The sequence below is a fragment of the Labrus bergylta genome, chromosome 8 (assembly GCF_963930695.1).
Source record: "Labrus bergylta chromosome 8, fLabBer1.1, whole genome shotgun sequence".
Taxonomy (NCBI): Eukaryota; Metazoa; Chordata; class Actinopteri; order Labriformes; family Labridae; genus Labrus; species Labrus bergylta.
Genome location: NC_089202.1, coordinates 17,620,985 through 17,647,051, shown reverse-complemented (window position 1 = coordinate 17,647,051; position 26,067 = coordinate 17,620,985). Strand labels below are relative to the sequence as shown.

Sequence of the window (26,067 nt, the reverse complement as noted above, 5' to 3'; positions counted from 1 at the left end):
GCTCCATATGCTAGGTCGGACACAATTACAATATGCTTTCTCTTTGCCAGTGTGTTGCTCTTCGCTCTTTTGTTTATATTGTAAACACGTTGTCATAAGATAAGATAAGATAAGATAATCCTTTATTTATCCCACAATGGGGAAATTTACAAAATCATTGTCATTGTAATGGTATTTTAGTTTGCTCTGTTGCTTCGTCTGCCACTTTACATTGTATGTCTTCTTTGTAAAAGTTTTAGGAAGAAAAGCTCATTAGGTATACTGAGCAACTTAAAACAGACCTAAGACCTGCTTCACATTAACTGTGTGTTAGATGCATTAAGAAGGATGGAGAGAGACAGCTGCCTGGGAGTGAAGACAAAAGAGTCAGAGAGCCCCCTGCTGACTGGTTGCAGTTAAGGTCATAAACCCTTAACAGACAGGACATGGGTCAAACTATAAAATGAATATGTATTTGAGATACATTTTTCTCAAACCTGATTATGTCCAGATAATTATTGATAGACTTTCAATCATAATAAATGTAAGACCAACTGTGTCCATCTGTACCATACTATGTGTACTTTTGGCAGGTTAACATCATTATAAAATTAACAATAACATTAATGTTAACACAGCTAAAGTAGTAGGGTAGCTGATCAAATTATCAAATAGCTAAGATTAATAAAGTCATGGTTGCCAAAAATAAATGTATGACTGACTGTATGCTGTCTATAAGTACAGAAAAAGAATGACAGGGTCACCAGGAATACAACTTCTGCAGTTCGCCGAATCTCAGACTAATCTAATATTAGAAATATACAGACCTAGACAACCAGCGAACAATCATCGAAACAATGTGAAATCTTCCAATCCTCCGACGTATTGTTGACACATCTGATGTTGATTCTTCATCATTTTTACACCCCCAGTTAATATAGAAACAACGTTGAAATCATAAATGAAGATCAATGTTTTTTTTCAATGATGTTTCAACTGAACGTCCTGTTTAACCGCTGCAAATTACTTTGAATACCTATAAGTTAAAACTTACACTCTCTGGAGTTTTTTGTTTAATTCCGACATTTTAGTAAGACATTGAATGCATCATACTTTCTGTAGTTGATCTCTGCCGCCGCCTGCTGGTATATTAAAAACAATGTTCGGTATATTTTTTTTTATTACAAACTTCATTAAATACTCATTTTATAACAGCAAACACATATATATTAATGCTGTACTACTGCAACGATGTTTTGTTTCGAGGGTGTGTTTGGTTCTTATTCGGGTTATGGGTCACAAAACAAGTCTTGAGTACTAGTCAGGTGACCGCGTCGGACATCACTAGAGTGACAAGGCGATTCGACCAATCGTATGTCGTGTTTAATCTGGACAGCCAATCAGAAGCGAGAGCTGTAAATGAAGGGTGAGAGGAAATCCTAAGGAAATGTGTGGGATCACGCTCGGTGTTTCCAAAGAGCTCAGGCTTTATTGACAAACTATTTGCAATTGTGTGGACGTTTTGATTCGTGAGCGTACCGATCTTACGATACAAACCGCGGCTGTGGCGAAAGAGAAGTAAAAAAAAAAAGGGGGTGGAAAAGAGGAGGGGGGGAAGCGACCATTGTTAGGTCAAAATGTCGATTCAGTACGAGGTGGAACAGCTGGCTGACAGCTACGGGGTTGCAGACTCGTTCCCCAAAGATTTCGGCTACGGTGAAGAGGAGGCCGACATCGAGGACAGCCCGTCGCCGTCCGACAGCAAACCGAGAATCCTGCTAATGGGCTTGAGAAGGAGTGGTAAATCATCGATACAGAAGGTGAGGAGGAGAGATGATGAAGTGTTAGCATGTCGAGGCGAGCTGCGCCTTCCCTGCTCCACGCAAGTAAACGGGACGTGAGCCAACATAGCTAGCAAGGTACCTTTTAGCATGTCGTGAGTGAGCAATAGCCACCGATAAGGTTGTATCTCAATGTACACTTCACTTTGAAGGAAACACACAGCCTAAAGTGTGAGCTAACGGGAGTGTAGCTGTATAGTGGTTAATTATCAACCAGGTGTGGACGCAGACGCTAAAAGGTGCATCTTCCTTCCCAGATTTATGTGGACATAGAAGCAGCATGTGACTGTTTGGTTAGCAACTTGTCCAACATGCCAAATGTATCTGTGTCACACCCAGCTGTGAGGAGCAGGGCAGGTCTGATGTGTAAGCCCTCACATGACAGGGAAGCGACCACACCTTTTTTTTATTATATTTTATAACTGCAAGTCATAACACCTTGTATTAAATCAGTGCAGGAGACAGTCACAGCACCTGCAAGGCCCTACGTGAACATTTCATCTATCAGGGACATGGCCGGATTCATCAGTTCAGGGACATTTGTAGACCCTCTTTTGCAAAAAAAAAAAAAATAGAATAGCAGCACCACTTGTAATACCTGTAAAATCTCTGCAAATACTGTCTCAATTCCCCCTAGTTAACTTCATCATTCATTTTGTACTGTATATACCCCCTGTTTTATTTTTATTTTATTTTTATTTATCTTATCTATTCTGTTTAATGTGTATTTTTGAGCTTTCTTGTCTGTGCTGCTGTAACGCCCCGAATTGAATCAATAAAGTATTATCCTATCCTATCCTAAACTAGTACAGCATCAATAGAGGGAATAGTTTCACACTGCATTTTTTTTCCCCTCAACCAGTATGACCATTTTAAGATGGTTATATCTGTAGTTGATCCAGGTGACAGGTAGATATTGTTGTATATTGTGAAAACTATATGAAGTGGGATAAATCAATAAATACGTAATTTTAAGCATTTTAAGATGTAATTCATCGTTTTTTATTGTGTAGCCTTCTACGATGTGTTTATTACGAATGCTCACATTGCGATAATTATGAAATTTCAATAAATTGTGCAGCCCTCGGGACAGTTTTCACCTCTGCAAAAAAAAAAAAAAAAAGACAGTACAAGTGGAGTAGGGCTGCACAATAATTCACATTGACATTGTTATCACAATATGTGCATTCACATTAAACACACCGTAAAAGTTTGAATTTATTGCATTTAAAAAAATGAATGATTTCTCTCTGGGTATATTTACTGTGTGATGGAGGCCCAGGGGTGACGGCCGTGCTTCAACAACATGTTGATGCAGTCAGGCGAAGCTCCTCCTAACTATCGGCTCCCCTCAGATCAGCTGCTGCCAATTTCGTGGTTAATAATAAAACAGCTTTTTGGATTCAGGAGAGGTGTGTTGCAAAGACAGGTTTTGTGTTAAACATGAAGAACAGCAGATAGGAATAAAAACAGAGTTATAGATAATATGCACTCTTTAATATTTGTTTATATACCGCACTGCATTTCATGATTGAAATACTGGACAGATTAATCACACATGGTACAATCTTTTAATATTTTGTGAGCTTATAGTGCAGTCCTTTACCAGAAAACTGGAGAGATTACAATTGTTTTACTTGTTTATGTGAATTTAGCAAACTTGAACTTATTTAAGAATATGAATCATTTGAGGTGAATTAATAGAATCAAATGAAAATCTTCTGAAATATATTTTTTAAGGGTCCCTCTACAGGACAATGCCTCGAGTAGCCTACCTTTTATATTACTCTTAGTTGGCCCAAAATGCTGGACCCCATTTGCAATTACTGAAACTACCAGAACCAATTGACATGGATGGACTTGGTGCTTTTTAGGCTCACATGCCTACATGGTGGTGTTCCCTCTTTGATTTAAAGGCCTCTACATTTGCGTGATCATACTCGTCACATCTTCCACTTTAAGACTGGCCCTGTGGTTGAATTATAGATGAGATGCAGTTGTGCGTTCTATAATAGTTTATTATTGATGTTAGATTTGAAGGGGGAAGTCGAATCAGGCTGGCTATAGCGTGATTCGCCGTGTGGGTATCCTACAGATAGTTGCCTGAAGACCTTTTCCTTGCAGTCCCAGATTAATGCTCTCTTGTAAGCCTCCTCATTGGCCTGTGACCCCAGTGACCCCACAAACTGGTTCAAAATGGCCGGGAGGAGAGATGGAAAAAAAAAAAACTCCCAGGTCCTCCAGCTTCAACTGCTGTAATTTATTATCTACCTGTTACTGTATTCAGTTGACCAGGACTTTGATTAAACCACCAGTCTGCTGTTCACGAGCGTGCAGCAGAAAGCGAGTGACAAAAGTTACATCAGACAAGTGAGTCTGCAAAGTTTTGCCCTTTTCCCTTTTTTCTCTCCATGTGATGTCTGAATGATGTCTGTGTGCTCGAATCATCTGTCAGATTACACAACTTTTATAAAAAGAATATTGTTTTTTTACAGGCAGAATGTACAGTTTATTCATCTTTATCAGTGTAGTTAACGAAAAAATGCCTTAAAATACTATTTAGAAAAAGAAATGTAATACTGATAGTTGAATCATCAATTTCCCTCGTGATTTCACATGAAATCAAGTCAGATAATATCCTGTTTGTTTAGAGTCTAAGACAATTAAAGCAAGTGTTAAACTGTGATTTAACACATGAAACAAAGTGAAAGTCAAAAGCCAAAAAGTGAGACAAGTTCTGTCCCTTACTCGTGTAATTTTTTCCAAGTGCACTGGAGGTTTCTGTAGCTGTTTCCTCTATAATGTAGTATTGTCATGGCTCACCTGGTCACAGCATTGTTATGTGAAATTTCACTGTTACATGGTGACACTTTAATGTTTAATGTAATGTTGTCGGAAAAGTATCTCAGCAGTAGAAGAGCAGGATCTGATAAAACAACTGTGCTTTTCTTTAATAGAGGAGAGAGCTTCACCTGAGATGTATAAAGCAGCCACTGAAAAGCTGCTGCCTGGGTGTGATTCACTTCAGAACAATGCAAATATGTAGTTTGTGCTGCTCTGTCAGGAATAAGACCTAAACATTGGACTCACTTCTGATTCCAGGTGGTGTTCCACAAAATGTCCCCGAACGAGACCTTGTTCCTGGAGAGCACCAACAAGATCTACAAGGACGACATCTCCAGCAGCTCCTTTGTCAACTTCCAGATTTGGGACTTCCCGGGTCAGGTTGACTTCCTCGACCCCACTTTCGACTACGAGATGATCTTCAGAGGAACAGGGGCTTTGATATTTGTCATCGATGCCCAGGTAAGGAACAGGGGCAAGAACAACATATTTAGATTCAGTTTCATGTACGCTGTCTGCTTCATCCAGCTGAAACTGCAGACATAAGAAAGAAATCAAACTTCTACAGTAAACGAGACTGTGACACAGAGGAGTACTTGAGAATATACTAAAGGTGCTTTAGCACTTGCATAAAAAAACCTCTGAGAACTTGAGGAAGTTTTCAGGGTGAGCTGCATGTGTGAACCCAAAGAACCACGTTTTTTTTCACTCTGGTGTTACCCAGACTTTCTCCTGCCAGCCCGCTCGAATATTGTGGAAGTTGTAAATTGTTAATGATGTGTGATGAAAGCAGCACGTCATATTGAGTCAAATTCACTGAGCGAGCCGGAAGGTGTGTTTATGTTAATATCATGCGACCCGTGACCAAAGACTATATGCACATGACGGTACAGTAAACATGATTCAAAGACAAAAGTTCTCATTATAGCGTCGTTTAGTGGATTCTCACTCTGCCTCTGTGAGGTGCATGCGTGTTAACGACCATCTCAGGAGGATTTCAGGGGCAGTGATGAACAGCCAGAGCAGCCATAATAAAGGATAATTCCTCGCCATGGCTTAAATGTCAGCACTATCCACATGATCTTAAGTGCTTTCTTGAAGTAATCTCAGTGATGAAGTTATCCACAGCAGATCTGATCGCACGGTGTATTTGTACTCGAGGAGGTGCATCAGATTCAATTAGTTTCAGCGGCTCGTCACACAGGGATGTCTTGAGGAGCCTGCTTTCTGTCTTGCTGTTTTGGAAGACAATGTAACAGCACATTTCCTCATACCTGCTGTGGCTGTAACACCTTTAATTGGCAGCATTTATAGATTGTCCTGTTCTTTTTACTGACGCTCATTAACCGTTGCTTAGTTACCATAATTACATTTTTCAATCATTCATTATTTGTTTTGGGCCGATTCATAACAAGTGTTATTTTTAACTTATTTCCAATCTCAAATCTGTACGTCAGTCTTAGATAATGAACATTCTAATCTTTTTAAAGGTTCACTTTATTTTATTTGAAAGAGACAACACAGTTTATCACATTTTCAATACAGTGCATAATACTGATGTGTTGCACAGAGAGTGTAGCGTTTGCTAGATTTTAACTTGGGTCCCTATTTGGGCCTTCATATAAACAGTGTAATAAAAAAAACGTGAATTTCAGTAACATAAAAAACACAAAGCTACAGATATGAAGACCTGTGCATGACAGTTGTCATAGGAGACACTTGTGATAAGGAGTTTGGGGTTCTTAAATGTAATATCTGCAATTAAAAAAAAAAGAAAAAAAAAGCCACTTTTTAATGGTTTATTTCCATGAGAGTATCCACAGATGTGTTTATTTCATATATCTGTACTAAAATGTTACTTACTTTTCAGGATGATTATGTGGAGGCCCTGGGCAGGCTTCACCTCACCGTGTCGCGGGCCTACAGAGTCAATCCTGAGATCAACTTCGAGGTGTTCATACACAAAGTGGACGGCCTCTCAGACGATCACAAGATCGAGACCCAGAGAGACATCCATCAGAGAGCCAACGACGACCTCGCAGACGCTAGCTTAGAAAAGCTGCATCTCAGGTACATTTTCTTTAACGTTTTATGATTCCACTTATAAAGCTGGACTAAAAAAAAAGATTAGATTGGTGCATGATCTTTGGACAGTGAAAAAAAAACCCAGTAACTGACACTTACTGACGTCAACAACCTGAGGTGATTATGGACTGAGGTGATTTTCAGTAAAAGAACAACACATCACTCACAAAGCTGCAAACCACAAATTCAAACAGAGCTCACAGTAACTCTGACAACAGGATGGAGGCTTTTCAGGGGAAACTTACTCAAAGTTGTTTGTGAATTCAGTTGCTGCTTAGAACTGAGATTTGACAGCTTGACATAACAGCCAATCAGAAAAGCTTAAACCCCCATGAAAATAATTTCCAGTCTCAAAGTGTTTTCTTTGTAACCCAAACAAAGCGCATTCACTTAAATGTTTCTGAACTGCAGCGTAACTCAAGTGTTATAGTTGTTTTTCCAGATTCTAAAGATGCTTCTTTGACTTGTCACAGTCGATACACCGGCTCAGACCGCTTCCCTGATAATGAACGTTTATTCTTAGACTTTGATTGATTCCCTTTAACATGTAAAGAACACTGTGGCAAAACAACAAGAACAACCACCAGTACCTCGCTTTAAGCTTTACCTCTGACTGGGTCAATGTTAAAACACTGGAGACACTGTTTTTGAGCCCCTAAAGAACCAAACTTAGAAGATGTATAGGTTGCCAAATTGTCCTTCTTACATATCATTAGTGGGGACAGAAAGGGTAAAAAATTAAACTCATTGCCGTGTGTGTGTGTGTGTGTGTGCCTACAAACATCACGCCACCCTGCCGACATAAAGACAACAGTTCTATATTCTGTTGTCAGTTCTTTCTGTTATACAAGTTGTGGTTTGTGCTACCACAACACAAGTTTGTGTTAACATGTCAGCATAAATTCTAGCACGTTCCACCTCTCAGTGCGTCAGCTTTGAGTAAAGTTTGAAGGTCTGTGCATGTTTAACAACAACAACATGATCTGCTGCACATGACCTGCGATTAAATCCCTGAGTATGTGTTCTTTCAGGACCGTTCTAACATGACGTGAAACTTCTATGTGCTGCTGAGTTGTGTTCAATGTCTTCACTGTAACAGCTTTTTTGCATGAGCAGTAAAATGAGACACAACATGATGATAGCACAGAAAAAAAACAAATATCTATAAGACAGGGTCAGTGCTGTGGCTGTTCAGTGTAATGTTGATGTGCTTGTTTAGTTCTGTGTGTGTCAGTAGTTTGTACAAACAGTGGAGTGTGAGATTCCTCTTAGATGTCTTAATGAAGAAACAATGACCCGGATGCTTCAGATACTAGAGATGTTGTGACTCAATGTTTAGACAGAAGGCTGAGGCACAAGAGTGTTGATTAGGGCTGGGAATCTTTAGGTGCCTCAAGTTTCGATTTTGATCCTTGGTGTCACGATTCGATTCAGAATCTATTTTCGATTCAAAACAATTCTGGACTCATTCTATTTTTGAATTAGTCTATACTTAAGGATCTACTCCAGTCATCTGTGAGACTGGCATTCTACTGAGTTAAAGAGCTAGTAGTAGCACTGAGCAGGGAGTGACTGATTAGCCCAAAAAAAAAAAAAAAAATTGAAGTTATGTATCTATTTTAAAATCTCACAATATAAGAATCTTGATTTTTACATCAAAATATTTGTTTCCCACCTCTAGTGTTGATGGTTCTTATTTCCTTTTGCAGTAACTGTCAAGTATCAATGTAGAAGATTGATGATTAGCTTCGTTGTTTGAAGTGGAAAACACCTGTAGTTTCACAGCATTGTGTTGGCTGTTTCCAGCGAGAGTGAACAGTTGATTAAGTTTCCCGTCAAGACGTCATTATGTGTTTCTTCCTGTGTTGTGTGTTTATACATGTGTGTGTATACCCATCTCCCGTGTAACGACTGTGCAAGGCTAAGACGACAAATTTCCCCTAGTTTTATTGTATTATTCTGTGTCTTTGATACTTTTTCATAGTTCTTAAGAAGTCAAGTGTTTTGGAAACTTTATGGCCTTTCATTACATCACTTATTAAGTCACCAATAAATGAAAACAAAATTGAGCTTCCTTAAATATGAACAGATTAGTTAAAAAATGAGTTTAACCCTAACCTGAGACATCCGATCTCATGCCTAAAAGAAGGAAAGTAAGAATGAAAAAATTCAAACTTAACCTTTTTTTATTTAAAAATGACTAAAACCAAACAAATGTTTAGGATCAGAGCAAAATCAAGTGAAGTATTAATGTAAAACTATTTGAATTTGACATATAAGAGGCTGAACATAAATGTAACACTAAATTGTATCAATGAAAAACTTGATTATGAAAAATAAACCATGAATATAAAATGAAAATAATCATAAATTGCAGCCTTTGCCTTGAAATACTACGCAGGAACAGTAGATTTGTTGTGTCCAACACTAAACAGGCCGCCCTGGCTGATCGCAGTCGGCTCCACAGCAGCTTTACTGTCGATGTTTGGGCCGTCTTGGCACACACAGCTCTGTGTTTTATGTGAGGTGAGATTGTTGTTTATTCCTGTCAGACAGGCAGAGCAGTGCAGGATATTTAGTGGCGCTGAGACGGCTCTTTTTTTCCTTTTCTCTTTCTCTCTCTCTCCCTCGCTCTCTCTGTCTTCACTGTGATGCATTGTCAAGTTGAGCTCCTGCCAAGTGTTTTGTAGACGGTTCAATTTGGCTCAGCCCACAGACTTCCTCCGAGTCTGACCTTTTTATATATCTCAATGACAAAAAAATTACAAGTCATGTGTGAGAAGGTTTACTGCAGTCATGTGGAGAAAAGTTTTTGGCTTACTCTTTGTTTTTACGTCTGTATTTTTATGTCAGAGTCAGGCCGTAACACTTCGCTAACCAGCTCTTCTCTACCATTCAGTGTCGAATGTCATGAGGTCTTGTGACTTTCTGTATTTTTACCTGCTCTCGTGCATTTTCAGGAAGTGAGAAGTGTTTCCTATTTGTAACAGCTTACTCACTTCCTTTTTTTGCATATTTTTCTTCACGCCATTCAGCTTTTACTTGACGAGTATTTACGACCACTCCATCTTCGAGGCCTTCAGCAAAGTGGTACAGAAGCTCATCCCTCAGCTCCCCACTCTGGAAAACCTCCTGAACATCTTCATTTCTGTGAGTAAAGAGCAGCCAGCAGCATTCTGTGTGTGAATTGTACGTTTGCCATTGACCAGCGTGATTTAGGTGTGACAGTCTGCATGATGTGAGTCACAGTGCCAACCCTGATGTCACTGTGATGGTCAGCGCTTCCTCCAATCATACGACAGTCCTTGATTTCATTGCCAGTCTGTGGATAGGTACACAGAATGTGTAACACTCACACATTCCCCGTGATACATTTGGATTAAATTGCTCTAAAGCAGCCAAAAGACTGCTGGGAGTAATTTATTCCACGATATTCCCAAACTGTTTTGTGTATTTAAAGGGATTCTTCTCCCTTTTAATGGTGAAGAAAGGTCCATAAATGTTAGGCAGAGATCAAAGCTACAACTATGTCTTTTGACTTCATAGCATCAGACCTGCCAGGGATCATATTAGATCATTTCCAAGGTGCTGTGAAGTCTTCAAAGTGAATGTATTATATGTCATGATTAAGTAACTAAAAACGACTTTGAAGAGCTTTTTAAGATTTTTACTCGGTGCCCTCAGACTCTCGCCCTTTTTGAGCTCATGTCATGTTTTGTCACGTCACAGTGGGTTTAAAAAGCTGTTATTTTTGCTTGTGTAGATGTTATGTGTCTGGATTATTTAAAGTTGCATTTAAAGAAACAGGTTAAACTCTGTATTTGGAAGCTTTGTGAAATGGAGAAAAGACTTGACTTTGTTTTGGTACCTTTTTTATATTTGTCATAAGGCTCTCAACAGTGTGGACACCTGGAAGTATAAAATCACATTCATTCTCCATAATGGATTTGATTATCAGACGGCGGCAATAGCTCAGTCTGGAATTTTTTTCTGGTAGCTGCCGGAGAGGTGCCAGTTCACTTCCTGAGCAATGCCGAGGTGCCTTGCCCAAACCCCCAACACCAGCTCAGGAGTACTCGCTTTGGGCAGCCCCCTCACTCTGACATCTCTCCATTAATGCATATCCATAAGTTCCTGTTTGTGCATGTGTGTGAAGCATGTCTCAATCACAGAGTGTAAAATTGAATTTCCCCTCATGGGATTAATAAAGTATATCTTCTTCTTCTATAATGTCATAACCCTCCAAGGTAGACTGACCATGAGCTACTTGAGTGTGAAACGATAGCATATGATCCTCTACAAGACACAAGTTGGTATCAACCACGTTTTAAGAAAATCTATTAATAGTATACTGGTATATGAGCAAATTTGTGACCATGCTGTCTACTTTTTCCTAAAGTACTCCACTTTGTAAGCACCAGCTGAAGCGTTTGGTCCGATGTATCGTGTACTGTTTATGGCCTGAGTCTTCTATGATTAGAAAATGAGTATCTTATGGTTTGGACTGTCCTCTTTTAGATGTCGTCTTCACTTCAAGAAAATTAGATTTCTCTTGTCTGACATTTTAATAGTAGGCAAGAAAAAAAAATGTCACAGTAGTTAATAATGAAAGAAAACATTCGTTGTTGCCCAAGGGGGAAATCTCTGACAGTTGCAAAATCATCACGCAGTATCTGTCATCATATCGCCCACTTATACTGTCATCACTCAAATGTCTTGTGTCACAGATGGTCTTCCCTGTGTGTGTCTTTAACATGTAATAACACCCACTTCTATCCTTGTCTCTTCTTCTTCTCCTCCTCTCCGTCATCTTTCATCTGATATTTGTCAACGGCAGAATTCAGGGATCGAGAAGGCCTTTCTGTTCGACGTGGTCAGTAAGATCTACATCGCCACAGACAGCTCTCCAGTAGACATGCAGTCCTATGAGCTGTGCTGTGATATGATCGACGTAGTCATCGATGTCTCCTGCATCTATGGGTGAGCATTCATACAGAAGTAGAAGAGATGTTTCTCAGCTTTTCCTAGGGCATTTTCCTTTTGAATTTTTGTAGTGAGTGCATGACAAGCATTGGGAAGACTATTTACAGAGTAGATTTTGAATTAACTTTCTGTATAAATTAACATGCATTAAAACCAGAAAAACAACGATTCTCACTTGAACTTTCTGTATTTTCTTAATACTGTAAGATAAAGAGTTTGCCCATGTGTTGTGTGAGGAGGCTTTCACTGAAGCGTAACCTAATTAATCAGTTCTTTGCTTAATTAATCCACCTCCTCATGCTGTTTTTTTTCCCCCTCCTCATTTGCCTCTGAACATATTGGTGCTATGCTGTGCCTCGACAGACTGAGGGAGGACGGCAGCGGCAGCGCCTACGACAAGGAGTCCATGGCCATCATCAAGCTCAACAACACCACTGTGCTGTACCTGAAAGAGGTCACCAAGTTCCTGGCCCTTGTCTGCATCCTGCGAGAAGAGAGCTTCGAGCGCAAAGGTAAACTGTCAGTGAGTCAGTGATCCCCCTCAGCTCATTTGGCTTAAATTGGCTAAAGGTGATGTGGCCTTTAGTCCGAGTGTTTTCATTTATTCTTCCACGGGTCAATGCAGTGAAAACACAGGTTTCTGTCCTTTTTAAAAAAAAAAAAAAGTAAATTAAAGGGAAATCGAGTGATTTCTCAAAGGTAGCCGCTTTGGAAAGACACTTTTTCAGCTTACAAACTGATGCAGCAGAAGACATCTGGCTAATTAGTGTCTCTAGTATGGGGCGAGTTAAAAAAAAAACAAAAAAAAAAAAACATACTGGATCTTTTCTTTCTATAAAATCAACAAAATAGCATTTTTTTGTTTGAACTTCCTTTTCTGTTGGTTTCACTTTTCTTTCAGACTCCATGAGACAAATTCAGATAACCCTGATGAAGCTGTCATGCCTATTTTCTCAGATTCAAGAAAGCTCTTTTGAATTCACTCACAAGAAGTGACACATTTTGTTCTGTAGTTTTCTTCCCGGTGATCAGTGTCGTTGTTTTCTGGGCCACATTTGGACAGTGGTCAACAGTTGCCCAAATCAGAGTTTGTTTTTGCTCGTTTGTTCTTCTTGTCTTTTTCCAAATATTACGTTGTATTGCAAATTCCTACAAATTGTTGTTTTTATACGATGTTCATTATAAGATGGATGTCTGATTTTTTTTTTTTTTGCATGAAATGTCCCCCCACTCTCTCTCCAGTTTGTATCTCTCAACCTGTCCTTTTAATAAAATATAAGCCACCACCCCCCACCCCAAAAAAGAAACAATAACACAAAAGTAGCAGCCATTGCTGAAAGCTAAAAAGGAATAAAAAATGTATTCCTCCCCTATCTAGATGTCTGTATTGTAAAATCTCCGAAACTAAACAATTCCAATATGGCAAAATGAAAACAAAACAAAAAAACCCAGATCGTAGCAAAAAATCAGCTTCAGGCACTAAAAGTTGCTGTTTGAAAATATCTGTATCATAAATTTGAACACATGAATATGTCGTAATAAAATCGTTTGTATCTTTTTTCGCCTCGTCAGGATTAATAGACTACAACTTCCACTGTTTCCGGAAGGCCATCCATGAAGTATTCGAGGTGGGTGTGTCCACCCAGCGTCCAACAGGCACCCAGGCGGTGGGCTCACCCTGCAACAAGGCAGTGGCACTTAACGGCACGCCGCGCAACACTGTCTAGACACTGATGCAAAATAAAAAAAATAAAAATAAAAAGACTCAAAAAGAGGGATGAAGAAAAGAAAATAAGAAGAAAGAGTCTGGGAGCCTGTAGAGGAGAGACAACTAAACTGGAGCTCACAGACGGGCCAACTACAATCCCCTGCTCCCAGCACCTAGAGGACTGAGAGACGGAGACTGGAGCACACTGGGGATGGAAGGGAAATTCAAGCATTCGTTTCAGGAAAACGCAAAGCACTGTGTAAGCTGTGAGGACGTCTGAAGAGTAAAACTGGACAGGGAAAGGTTCAGGACCTTTCTTTGGATTTTTCCGAAAGCGGTCAAAGGCTGTCATGATTGGCTGCTGGTCCCTCTGAATAAACAATGTGAGGTGGAAATACACACACACACACACACACACACACACACACACACACACACACAGACACACACCTGTGTTGTGACCTCTCACTATGGACAAACTGTGATGTCAGTCTTCAGGAATCCGTCTAGTGATGAACCCACCCCGACCACTTCTGTGCTGATGAAAAGATGGCGGACGTGAACTGCTGGTCCTAACCCCCACATGTTCAGAGATGGCCTTATGTAGATGAAGCTTGTCCGCAGTGCAAGCTTTCTCTCACCACCACTCACCTCACCCTACCTGAATGCTGCCCGAAACTCGCTTTTTGGTTTCACTTGTGAAGGGAAAACAGACTTAAAAGGGATCGTGCTGTCCATCTTGTGTGTGTGTGCGTGTGTGTGCGTGTGTGCGCAGGTATACATGTATAGTATGTATGAGTGAGTGAGTGTGTGAGTGAAAACGAAGGTGTTGATCTGATGAAATCCCAGACTGGGCTCTGTGTTTGTACTAATGAAGGACATCTACAGAAAGATTCTCAATTAACAGCAGCTTAGCTTAATTAAACCCTTCTCAAATCAGTGAAATTGACTTTTCTGTGTGTGCTCCACTGAAAATCAAACATGTGATCGACTTTGTAATAGGTTCCAATAGTAAGCTTGGATTGAAATTTGGCGATATTATTTGCAAAAGCACTGCCAAAATGATTGATTGAGAAATGGTAAAAATAATGAAACTAAATCCTCTTTGTTGCAGACAGAAATCCTTCAGATCTGGTTTGAGTGGCAGGACTGACAGAAGGTTGAGTCATGATGACATGAACTTAGTAAAACTTGCATGTTTGTCCACCAAAAGTTTCAGTCCTGCCCAAATTATCATGATCCGATTTTGTTGTTTGGCTCTTTTCAGCAGGATTCACAAAAATCAAAATGTACCCATTCCAAGCATGCATACATCAATGTGTTGTCAACTTGTACTGTTCTCAATCATAACACTGCTTAGTGTGTTCAGAGATGGGGAAAAAAAAACAACAAGACAATTAAACAGATCAAGGGGGAGACAAAGACCAAATTGAATCATTTTTGCCATAACAGTGACATCTGAGATGTCCATGCCTGCATTTTCTGTTCATATCAGGGATGAGGAATGGAAATCTTTGTGTGACTGCAGTCCAGGAACCTGAATCCTGAAGCATGATAAGCAAGTTAGCTTCTTAACTTGGCTGAGTAAAGCGTTTGAACTTCAGATTTCTGAAGGGTTTTTACTCAGTAAAGTTATTCATGAAACTACTGGAACTTGCCTCATGAAACAGGCCCAGGTTCTTCTCGAGTCGGCCATCATAAACCAGTCACCTAAAATAAACACTTGCACATCAAAAAGGAGATGGATGATTGATTTGTGTATTGTGATGCTATCTCATGTGAAATAAAAGAAAATTTACATTTTGTTTTTGTCAATGGAATAATTGACTCTGACGCACATATAAACAAAGATGGACTTGAGCTTGTATAGCACTTTTCTAGTCTTCTGACTTCTCAAAGCGCTTTTACACCACAGGGCACACCTACAAATTCATAAAACATCTCGACTCCATCTCAACATATTTAACGACTTCTTTCATCAGGCCAACGTGTAACAAAATATTTTAACCTGCCTACAACTTCATTAAAGGTTGTAGTTTGGTGTAAAACTGGACAGCGTTATTTGAAAGGCATTCATAATGTGGTATTTAGTCAAAACTGGTAGCTTGGTGGTTAGTGCGCGCCCTATGTTCAGAGGTTCTCAGAGCAGGCATCCCTGGGTTCAAATCCGACTTGCCGACCCTCCCCTGCATGCCTTTTTCCATTTTCTCTTCTCTTTCTGACTTTATCCACTGTCCTGTCTCTGAGGCATAAAAAGGACTAAATGTTACCAACACTTTGTATTCAATCAACTTCAGTACAACACAGCCACCCAAGTCGAGATATCTCTTGTCTGACAGAAGCAACAAAAACTGAAAAATGATAAGCTTTGTAAAAGTATAACTCATGCAGAACTGTTGTGTTGGATCCCAGAAGATTGCTGAGGTGTAACTCACAAAGTAGCATGTGTGTGCATAGGAATGCAAAACATGGCTTAGTAGGCCTACTGTGAGTTAGGAGGCAAAATCAATTGTTTTGTTATTACCAGCCCTTTACTTACCCTTTTAATCCTGTGCAAACCTGCAAACAAACACAAGATGGCGCTCTAAGATTATTCTGGTATTCCTCTGCTGAGTTTTGTTATCCTTTTTTCTTCTCAAAGCCTGATGACTGTTTTCATACTTTGTCAATGTACAGTAAGCGTGCATCATCAGCTGAACCTATAGTGAATGACACTATGATGTCAGCAGTTTCCATGACAACAGTTACAAGTGTGTAGAGAATCCCAGTTTTATCTATTTGTCCTGCAGAATGCGAGGAACAAAAGAGCATAATGGATTATTTACAACTGGATTTTTTTCAACCTTTGCTAAATTGCTTGACATATTATCATCAGTGGTTCTCTGATTTGAAACCAGATCCACTGTTTTCTGTCACTTTTGAGTTGGCTGTTGTTCTTCAGGCGTTAATGTGAGTGGGAGGGTAAAAAAAAAAAATCCCCTTACTGGTTTAAAGAACACAAAAACAACTGGCTGAAAAGCTCCGCCATGCAAGTTATTCACCAGTTAAGTTAAATAAGCCTCACAGCTACTGTCACAGGCCATTATGTGTGTAGAAGGCGAGACAGCTAAACACCACTTCCACACAATTTAGACGCAATAAAACACTGACAGCTTTTTTATCCACTTCATTAAGCCAGTAATTTCTTATAAAAATCTCCCGCATTAATCCTGGCCATGGTTTCCCCGCGGTTCCTTAAGCTCTCCTCCAACCTTAGCCGCCTTGCTTTGATGCTTACTCAAATAGGCGCTAATTTGAGATAAATTATGCATCCGCATGTAGCCAACCCATGCCAAGGAATATAAAGTGTGACACCCTGAAAGATGGTGAATTAAAGCAAAGTGTGATATCTCCTCGGACTAATGGCAGATAGGTTAGGCCTGTCAGCCTGATGGTTTGTTGATGCGCGAGTCACTTCATATTCAGAGAAGGGGAGAGGTCGTGTTTACGTCGATTTGAAGGTCATTTGGACTCCGGGATGATTTTTGTCAGGGCTCAGGATGGATAGAGCATATTATCACTGTGTGACTCCAAAAGTATTCAAATGCTGTTTTATTGTCCCTTCAATTTGATGAACTATTATAACGAGGACCAAAATGTAATGTAAATGTCATCAAATGGTCCAAATACATGTATTTATATAATTTTCATTTGTATGGGGACAAACATATTACATGTAAACTAGTGCCACAATAGGTATAGCCTATGCCAATTTGCAACACCTTTCCCTTATTTGGCAAGCTACCTTTCTACAGTACACACTATCTGCTGTTAATTCTTTCTAAATATAAACTGTCCCTTTTCTCCTATTTGAATGCAAGTTGTTGTTACTGTATGTCTGTGAACTTTAAGGTAAAGCATTTCTAATTTCATTGTACAATTGTATAACGACAATAAAGGCTTTCTATTCTTTTCTATTCTATTTTAGACAGGCCTTTAATATAGAAAAAAAATAAGATAAAGGAGACAGTACTAAACACAAACTCAAGAACTACATAGGGGCATAAGAACACACAAGTCTTAAAAAACAACAACACAACTAAAAACCTACAAAACAATTTCTCACTGTAGGTATAGAAGCTAAACTTTCTGAACTCTCTTCAGACCTGTTTCAGTTTGAGTTTAACATGATCTATGTCAGGATGTTATGTTATGGTTAAGTGTCCGTATGTAAATCAGAGAGAAAACCTTCTATAGACACTTGTGAAGTGTTATGATTATATTTTGGTTGTGTTAACAGTTTCAAAAATCATTATTAACCCACTTAACACAACTATGTCTTATAATAACCTACATGACGCCAGTGCAAAGATTAAAGATGGCAGCCTACACACAAAAAACAGGCTTCTAGGTCTTCATCAGTAATAATTGGTTAACCAGCCCACAGAAACAATTATTAACTATTTCAATAGTTTGATTTTTTTGTTACACTTATTTCTTAGTGGGGAAATAAGAGAAAATCCTGTCTACAGCCTTTGAAATGTTGAGATTTTCTGCTTTTGACTTTAATTGCACCGGGATCATCTGACCTCCACTCAATAATACAGTAACCTAATCTAACCTGTAGGTGGGGCTGTTGTCTGCACTTTTAGCTGTGGTCCCTCACTCTCCTCCTGCTGTTTCTGCTTCACAGTGCAGGCAACATGGAGATCAACATCACACACACACACGCACACACACACACACACACACACACACACACACACACACACAGTCACTGCAGATAGACAGAGCTGGAGGAGAGAGAAGACTGAGCAGAAGTTTTAGGAAACATTAGAGAAAGAGAGAGAACGAGAGGGAGCTGCATGATGTACAGATGTAATTTAGGAACGTAGCAGCTACTGAAATTGGCTTGCTTTATCAAAGGCGACGCTGCGTCTGCGTCTGCCCCCCCCACCGTCTCTAATAAGGAAGCTTAACCAATAATGAAATAAAGCAAGCAGAACATACTTTTCCCTGTGATGTCACACTCACTTCCGCACACCAGCCCGCCTTTCATCTCAGACGTCTTAGTATCATTACAACAATGATATTGCCACCAGGTTGTTAATAAAAACTCCGTCAGAGCTGCGTTATCTCCCATCTTTACGTTTTATTAGCCGCGCTTATGAGGGACGAGGGCAAAATGATGTGGCTAAGTGAGACGTCTCAGATGGGTGACAGATGTAATACAGACCTCATTTGTTAAACTGTAAAGAAATGTAGCTCCGATGAGTGTAATTACGCAGAATAGACAAGGGACATGGGCGGTGGACGGTTTAGAGATTTGGTGATTGTAAAAAGCTCTTTGAAGCAAGTTGATTAGTGAGTGCTGCTTTGCTTCTGTTCTAATAACCAAGTGTTAAGTTTCAGGTTGTTTATGAAGTGACAAGGTGCAAAACACTGAAAGCATATAGATTCAAAATCTGTTGCCTTTATATTTTCTACACAAGTTAACCACATATTTCAGGACGATTTGTTTAAACTTTACGTCATTGTTGATATTCCAGTAAAGATGTGGAAGAGATGTTTGTAGTCCCAAAAGTGGAATCATAATAATGAGGTATTTCCAGTCTAACCTCTTTGTGTTTTTTTGATGTTTTTTCATTTCCATCTGCAATAAGAGGCTTTCTGTGACACATTAAAGTATGTTTCAATTTGTTAGAGAAACGGTTAAAAATGGCTTTCAGCTAGATATGGCTTCCTAATTGCAGAACCCATCTTTTGTTGCAGATTGCTAAAGGGTGGTGAGATTACAATAGTGACAAAAAGGTCATTGTCAAATTATTTACGACACTTAAGAACAAATATGAAACAGTCCCTTGGGTATGCTTCTCAGTTAGGAAAATGTGCTGCTTGTGTGACACTAATTTAAATTTCATTGTTGTTTTTTTACACTTGATCTTAGAAAACAAACCATTTTAAGACACTGATATGTTCTGTGGGACATTTTGCTGGATTTTCTTCAGTTTAACGTGTGAGTTATTGATTACATAATTGAGATAATAAACATCAGATGAATTTGAATACAACTGTTATATGTAGGCTAGCTCTTAGCAAATCTCTTCATAAATATTTTATTTCAAATACCTCTGTCTAAAAACACTGGTGCAAAAGAAGTGGTGAATTATGGGAAAACGAAAGCTTTCTGAATTGTTGGATTCATGTATTTCATTTACATGTACAGAAAACCTTTTTAGCTTCCCCCGTTGAGAGAGTCCGACTTGATACGAGAGCAAACACATCTGCCATTTCACCGTCTCCCTTTTTAAGTGTGCACAGTTTAGCCAATACCTCTAACCTGCAGCAGAGGAGGAACCTGCGAAAGGACAGGAGAGGAAGGGGAGGATAACGAAAAGTGTGAGTTGTGGGAAGGGACCAGAGGCGTCTCCTGTATTTTCTCGCTCAGGCAGCGGAGCGTGGAGCGGAGGGGCCAGCGGGCCAGCAGCCAGCTAATGGGGACCAGCAGCGAGCAGGGGCCGGGGACCGCGCTGACAAAAGGAGCAGCGACAGATGCCATTATCTCAGCCTCATGCAGATACAATGGAGCTGGACGACACAGGCCCTGACACTGACAGACGTGCTTTTGTGTGTGTGTGTGTGTGTGTGTGTGTGTGTGTGTGTGTGCGTGTGTGTGTGTTCACAGTGAGGTTAATGGAACACGATAGGGGAGAAGTGGATTATGGTGGAGAGTACACTTTCTTGGTAACACTTGTCTGAGCTCCACTGCGCCCCATGCATACATGCGTGTATATGCGCGTATGCAATTCAAGTGTGTTTTTGGTTACAGCCTACATGACCCTGCCTTGTTACAGAAAGACAGCTAGATCAGTCACCCGTCACTTACTTAGAATTCAGGGGCATCATAAAAAGCACATCACATTTGATCCCAAATTTTTCTCTTGACCTTAAAATATGCGGCTTCGACTTCACCCAAGGATGTTCTGGTCATTTGGAGAACCAAAAAAAAAAAAAAAAAAAAAAACGAGTCAGGGTGGGGTTACGAGGGGGATATGGCGATGCGTTTCACAGGATTGGCAAAGGCAGAGAAGGGCTGTTAAGCAGCAGTTTCTGGAGGGATAAGAAATGTGAGCTTTAGCCAGTGTAGTGCGGTGACATGGGACAGCGTTATTGACTGTGGCGGCGCGTGCTGACACTGGATTGTCAGCCCCTGCAGTCATTTGCCAGACTGAGCGAATGCAGGGATCAGAGTTTTTGGAGCTTAGAGACAGAGGAGATGAAGAAAGTGAGAAAGAGAGGAATGGCAAGAAGAAGGAAAAAAAAAAAAAGGAGAGAGTAAAAAACTGGCAGATTTACAAATTCTTGAATATAAACATAACACACATACAGACACACACAGGGCTGCGGACGCCCCGCTGGTTGTCTGACACTGATGCTGCCAGACTAATCAGGGTACTTTCTCTCTCACTCTCACTTGCTCATTAGTGTTGGAGAAGAAACCAGACAGTAGTGACGTTGTTATGACGTTTTGTCGTGCTGTTGTACTCAAGTTTGTTGTGAGAGACTCCAGGTATGAGACTGGGGAAATAACTTTGACATAATCACACTCATCAAGGACTGCATATGCATATTCGAAACCGGCAGAAATAGTAATTGTAGGTACTAAAACCCTTGCTGTCACAGAGGTGGACTGCTTGGAATAACATCGAATATTCTGATCCAGGTCCGGTTCCTTTTACATTTCTGCACCCTCAATTGACCTCAGTTTAACGAAAAAAAAAAAAAAAAAAAAAAATCTTTCAATCGACAACAGTGACTCAGATTGAGTTTGTTACATCCATGATCAGATCATGACAGGTGCACATGACCTGTCTGTTGACTGAGGACCACATTCAGGACCCATAACACCCTACTATACGCTGTTGCCGGTCACTGCTGCCCCCCCCCCCCCCCCCCCCCCCTTTAATCTCAGATGCACCCTAAATAATTTAGTTTTGTAACCGGGCCTGATCCGATCATCATCTAATGTTAGGAAATTTGCCTCTTTTACCTTCTTATGTCTTAGGTGTGGTTAGATGTTTTACAGTGACTCATAAATTCAAGCGAACAAATCTTAAGGTTATCAGTGGGTAAATGCTTAAGAACTCACATGAAGTTGCCCGGTAACACTTGGTACAGGTTGAAATCATTCTTTACATTGATCGAGTGAATCGCAAATTGCAATATAGAGCACTGCCCCGTTAAGGCTGTTGAATCAGGGGAAGTTCGATTTTTTTGAGACCCAGTAACAAAGACAAATCTGTTAGGCGGGAATGGCAACAGTGGTGGCCCGATCTCAAACCAAACATTTTGCCACAGACAAGAAAAAAAAATCTGTTAAAAATGATATGCAACTTGTGACATTCATATTGATTTTCAAAACTCATGAACTCTTTTCTTTTCGCGTAGGATGACATTCACAGGGGACTTTTCCACTTATCACAAGACATTTGTAACAAACCCATCAAGCTACCAAAGGTCTTGTCTTTGGGTCAGTCTCATTTCAGGGGCTGCATCCTATTCAGAGGTGGCGTTTGAGGACCGATTACCTCACGGTGGCAGGTCGAAGGCTGTCCATTTAGAAGGCTCCTTTGAATGCGTCTGACACATGCATCTTACTGTCCCTGGCCAACCAAGGATCCTTCTGGTGCATCCTTTGTGGCCTAACTTTCAATGGCTTGACTTTTTAAACAGCCTTGTGGATTTGTTTTATTTCTTTGGATTTCTCTGTGAATCAAACCTTAGAATGGACATTAAACTGCCTGTTTTTACCTTAACCTGCCATGTGTGATTTTTTGCATTTGAGTCTTTTGTCTCTTATTTGATTTGGATTAACAGCACACTTCCCAACAGACTTTGAATTGTGGCCCCAAAACTGTCAGCTGCTGGGTCATAGAGGAAAGGAAACCTGGATAAAGTTGTTCTCTGTCTTGTTTCTGTAGTTTCTTTCTGCGATGTTTTGGATTTGGGACAAAAAAAAAACAACATTGTTCCAAAAAAAAATCTTTCTATTTGGTGTTTTGGTGAGGCAAGCACTATATTAAATCCAAAGAATGTGATTCACATTATTTCTATTCTCACCAAACCATTCAGAGGCCACTTGTTGGTTCTTTTCTCATCTTTCTGTCCTTCTTGTCCCTGAGGATGATATCGTACATTTTTTGGTCAAGACCATAAAAAGTCTCCACATATTTCAGGAGAAGTTTAATTTAACGAGTACAGATGAGAGGTCAGTAACAGGGTCAATAACACAATAAAGGGCCCTTGATGCGTCTTCAAAATGAAATTCGGGGGAAGAGCTGCACTCGTATCCTTAACTGGCTTGTGATATTTCAGCAGCACGTCCTTCACATGTAAACTTAATTCACTTTTCCATTCATGCTCGGCAATTTCTTTTTCTTCACAGCCACAGCGTGTCCTTAAGCCTTCTGAGTTGAATTTTTCCTGATTTTGCTGTTCCTAAAGGAAAAAAAAAGGGCTACACAGAGAATACAGAAGCAAATGCTGTTGAAACAATAAACAGGCTTCTTGGTGTTGAACAGCAGAAGACTAAGCCTTTAATCGTTGTCAAAAACGGCCTCTGAGAATTATTGGGCAGAAGTGGACTTAAAGATGATGGAGCAGGTGTATAGAGACTACAGAGAGATTGTTTTTAAACAGAGCATTACATACAATGATCCTCAACTCACACACCATACAAAGGTAACCTAAACTTGACTCTATGGGATTAAAAAAAGTACAAATAAAACAGTTTGCATGCTTTGCTACAAGACAGAGCCTGGATTCCAGTCTTACTTTTTAAACGAACACTTGTATAATAAGCAAAAAGTCAAAAGAACATGAAACTGAATAGGATTAAATAACACGTTATTATTGTTGATGCATGAATACATAATTAAACCCTTGAAGTTCGCTAAAGTGAATTTTGGCCTTGAACAAGCAAGCAATTTTCCAACTTAATATCAAAATGAATTGTTTGTCCGTGCTGTCTAAACAATATTTGGCACTGCCTTCCAAATTAAATCACCGTTGAAATTCATCTCCATCATTGGACCAGGGGGTTGGCAGATGATGTAGACTGCAGGAGCCAATTACACTGAGAAAGGAAGTAAAGGTCGAAGGATCATTTGCCTTTGGATTATATGTGCATGCGAACTCTTGCTCGCTTGTTTGCCTGAAGAAGTTTTTAAAACTTGGGTGTTCTTACTTTCTTTCCTTCCTTCCTCTCTTCCTTCCCCCCTTCCCTTCTTCCTCCTCTGCTTCCTTCCTCTCTACCTCTCAATCTTGCAGTCATGCTAATGACCCTGCTGTCTGCCCCGGCAGTTTCTCATAACACAAGTTATCAGCACCGAACAGGAGTATGGGTATTTTTAAACTCTCTCTCTCTCTCTCTCTCCACTGCACATACACACTTGCATGCATACACTCTGTTACTATTCAGAAGACTTGCGGGGAACCTGTGCTGAGGTCCAGATTGAAAATGTGATGTGTGCTAATGCATTCAGAACAGAGGTGAGGCCGGTCCTTTCCTTTTCTGTAAGCCAACAGTGGGAACACCAGCCTCCAATATGGTGAGCAAGAAAGGGAAGCACACATATTACAGTGGCTGAGTAATGAGAAGCATGGAGATATCCCACATTCATGCACACACACACACACACACACACACACACACACACACACACACACACACATTGCCTGGTCTGTGGGAGTGTGTGAAGCAGCGTATAAGACTCAAGCAGAGTACTACCAGCGCTCTGCTCTCCTGATGGTGATGCTGTGTGAAGTGCGGAGCTGTTCGACACAAACTCCAGCTGCGGCTGCCCTGTATTCAAATGGCACCGCAAGACACCAGCACGTCGTCTCCTGGTTCTTATTAGACTCAGCCTCTCACTCTTTTTGTCTCTGTCTTATTTTTTATTTTTTGCTCCAAAAGTCCCTTTATACTCTCTAAACCCATTGCATCCCACTTTTTACTTTGTGTCCCCCTTTACTTCTCTGCTCTACTTGTCGTGCTTGCATGCTCGTGTGACTGTTTGGTTTAAATTACAAAAGGAATAAAGGACAATGCAAGCGTGCATGAGAATTATAATGCTTTGTTTATGTTAAGTGTATTGTGCCACAATATATTGCATTTTAGCATGTGTACTTCTGTGTGTATACATGCTAGTAAGCCAAAATGAAACAAACAGTGGAAGTTATATACTGTGAGTGTGAGTGTGTGTTGCTTGTAGGCCAGGAATGTGTACAATTAATGGAAGATGATGAAAAGTAAAGATGCTGATGCAGAATGATTTACCTGATTATAAAGAGAGAGATCATTTAATGTAGACTGTGAGGGAGTTGAGTGCCAAAATAGTTTTTTAATTGTATATGAATTACATTAAATATATGATGCATTGGCAGAGAGAGACTTTTACAAAAGATACTGTATGCAGCAGACTTGCAGATGCAAACAAAGAGTCAGCTATTTACAAAGCATGTTACAAGTGAGGCTGAGGTGCTGCTGCGGCTTATAAAGGTCAGAAAGAACAAGGTTCATAATTTAGTTATGTAAATGTAATGGTGAGGTATTGTATGTGGTCTGACAATAAAAAAGAAGAATGTGCATAATCTGACTTTTTCCACAGGTACTGAAACATATAACCACATATACTGTATGTTTCAGAATGGATGAAACAACTTTAAAAAAAAAAAGAAAATTAATTCTTGTAAAAATTAAATTAATTTGCAAATGACATAATAATGTATTTGAACCCTGCTGTTGTTAACACTCCAATCTTTTTCTCAGTATTTTAATAAACAAATACACTTACATTTCATTCTTATAAAATAAACTAAGCTGTTGAAACACTAATGTTTTACACAATTTATATTTAACTAAATCTCTCAAAATGTAATTGAAATCGATTTTGAAGCAGCCATTCCCCAATATCTTCAAGGGTGATCATTTGATCCTGAAGATAAAGTTTTTTTTAATCTCTTTTAGCCTATTAGCAAAATATTATAACTAAAATTGTTAAATATGAATGTGATGTGAAATTGTTAACCCAGATTAGAAATTTCTGATGTAGATTTTTTTTAAATAATAATGAAGAATCGGTTTAATTACATTTTTATATGGTAAGGTTTGCTTGAATATAGTAATCTAATTTGGAGAAACAATAAATCAACAGGGAAATGTATGAACTAAACTAGGCCTAATATACAAAGAGAAAAAACTTAACGTTGTCTCCCTGTCACATGCGGATGCACTTCCGCCCAAGTGTGGGCATAAAAAAAGTGACATCACCTTAGACAACTTTATAATCGTGGCTATAGCCTACTGTACCCCACCTGCGCCCCACCTGTCCTTATACAGACTTGTTTTGATAGGTCCTCTTAAAGCCGAAATGGAGATACAATTCCCGGAACTGTGACAGAAGTGAGTTTGTATAAACTCTTCTGTGAGTCAACTTTTTAAGTAAAAGGCTTATAAACTGACCGTCTTAATTAGCTATACCTAACACAGATAGTTAATTTTGTTGGTTAATTTCGGCGCTAATTAATAACTTGTAATAGCTACTTTTTAAGTGTGGATATCAAAGTCAACCCCTAGTAGGCTACTTC

At 39.7% G+C, this 26,067-nt stretch overlaps 1 protein-coding gene across 1 annotated transcript; it reads left to right on the top strand.

Moving 5' to 3' along the window:
* Positions 1-1,401: 1,401 nt before the first annotated feature.
* Positions 1,402-15,243, top strand: rragca (Ras-related GTP binding Ca). The gene is made up of 7 exons (XM_020633558.3): positions 1,402-1,799; positions 4,923-5,126; positions 6,535-6,734; positions 9,785-9,899; positions 11,587-11,729; positions 12,096-12,244; positions 13,305-15,243. Exons 1-7 carry the CDS (start codon positions 1,617-1,619, stop codon positions 13,457-13,459), a joined length of 1,149 nt encoding a protein of 382 aa, XP_020489214.1. The 5' UTR covers positions 1,402-1,616; the 3' UTR covers positions 13,460-15,243.
* The last annotated feature ends 10,824 nt before the right edge of the window (positions 15,244-26,067 follow it).

Bases quoted from the DNA above. Each gene is read 5' to 3' on its own strand.
- rragca (XM_020633558.3), top strand. From the start codon at position 1,617: ATGTCGATTCAGTACGAGGTGGAACAGCTGGCTGACAGCTACGGGGTT. The intron at 5,127-6,534 runs GTAAGGAACAGG...CTTACTTTTCAG, and splicing joins TATTTGTCATCGATGCCCAG to GATGATTATGTGGAGGCCCT. The intron at 9,900-11,586 runs GTGAGTAAAGAG...TGTCAACGGCAG, and splicing joins TCCTGAACATCTTCATTTCT to AATTCAGGGATCGAGAAGGC.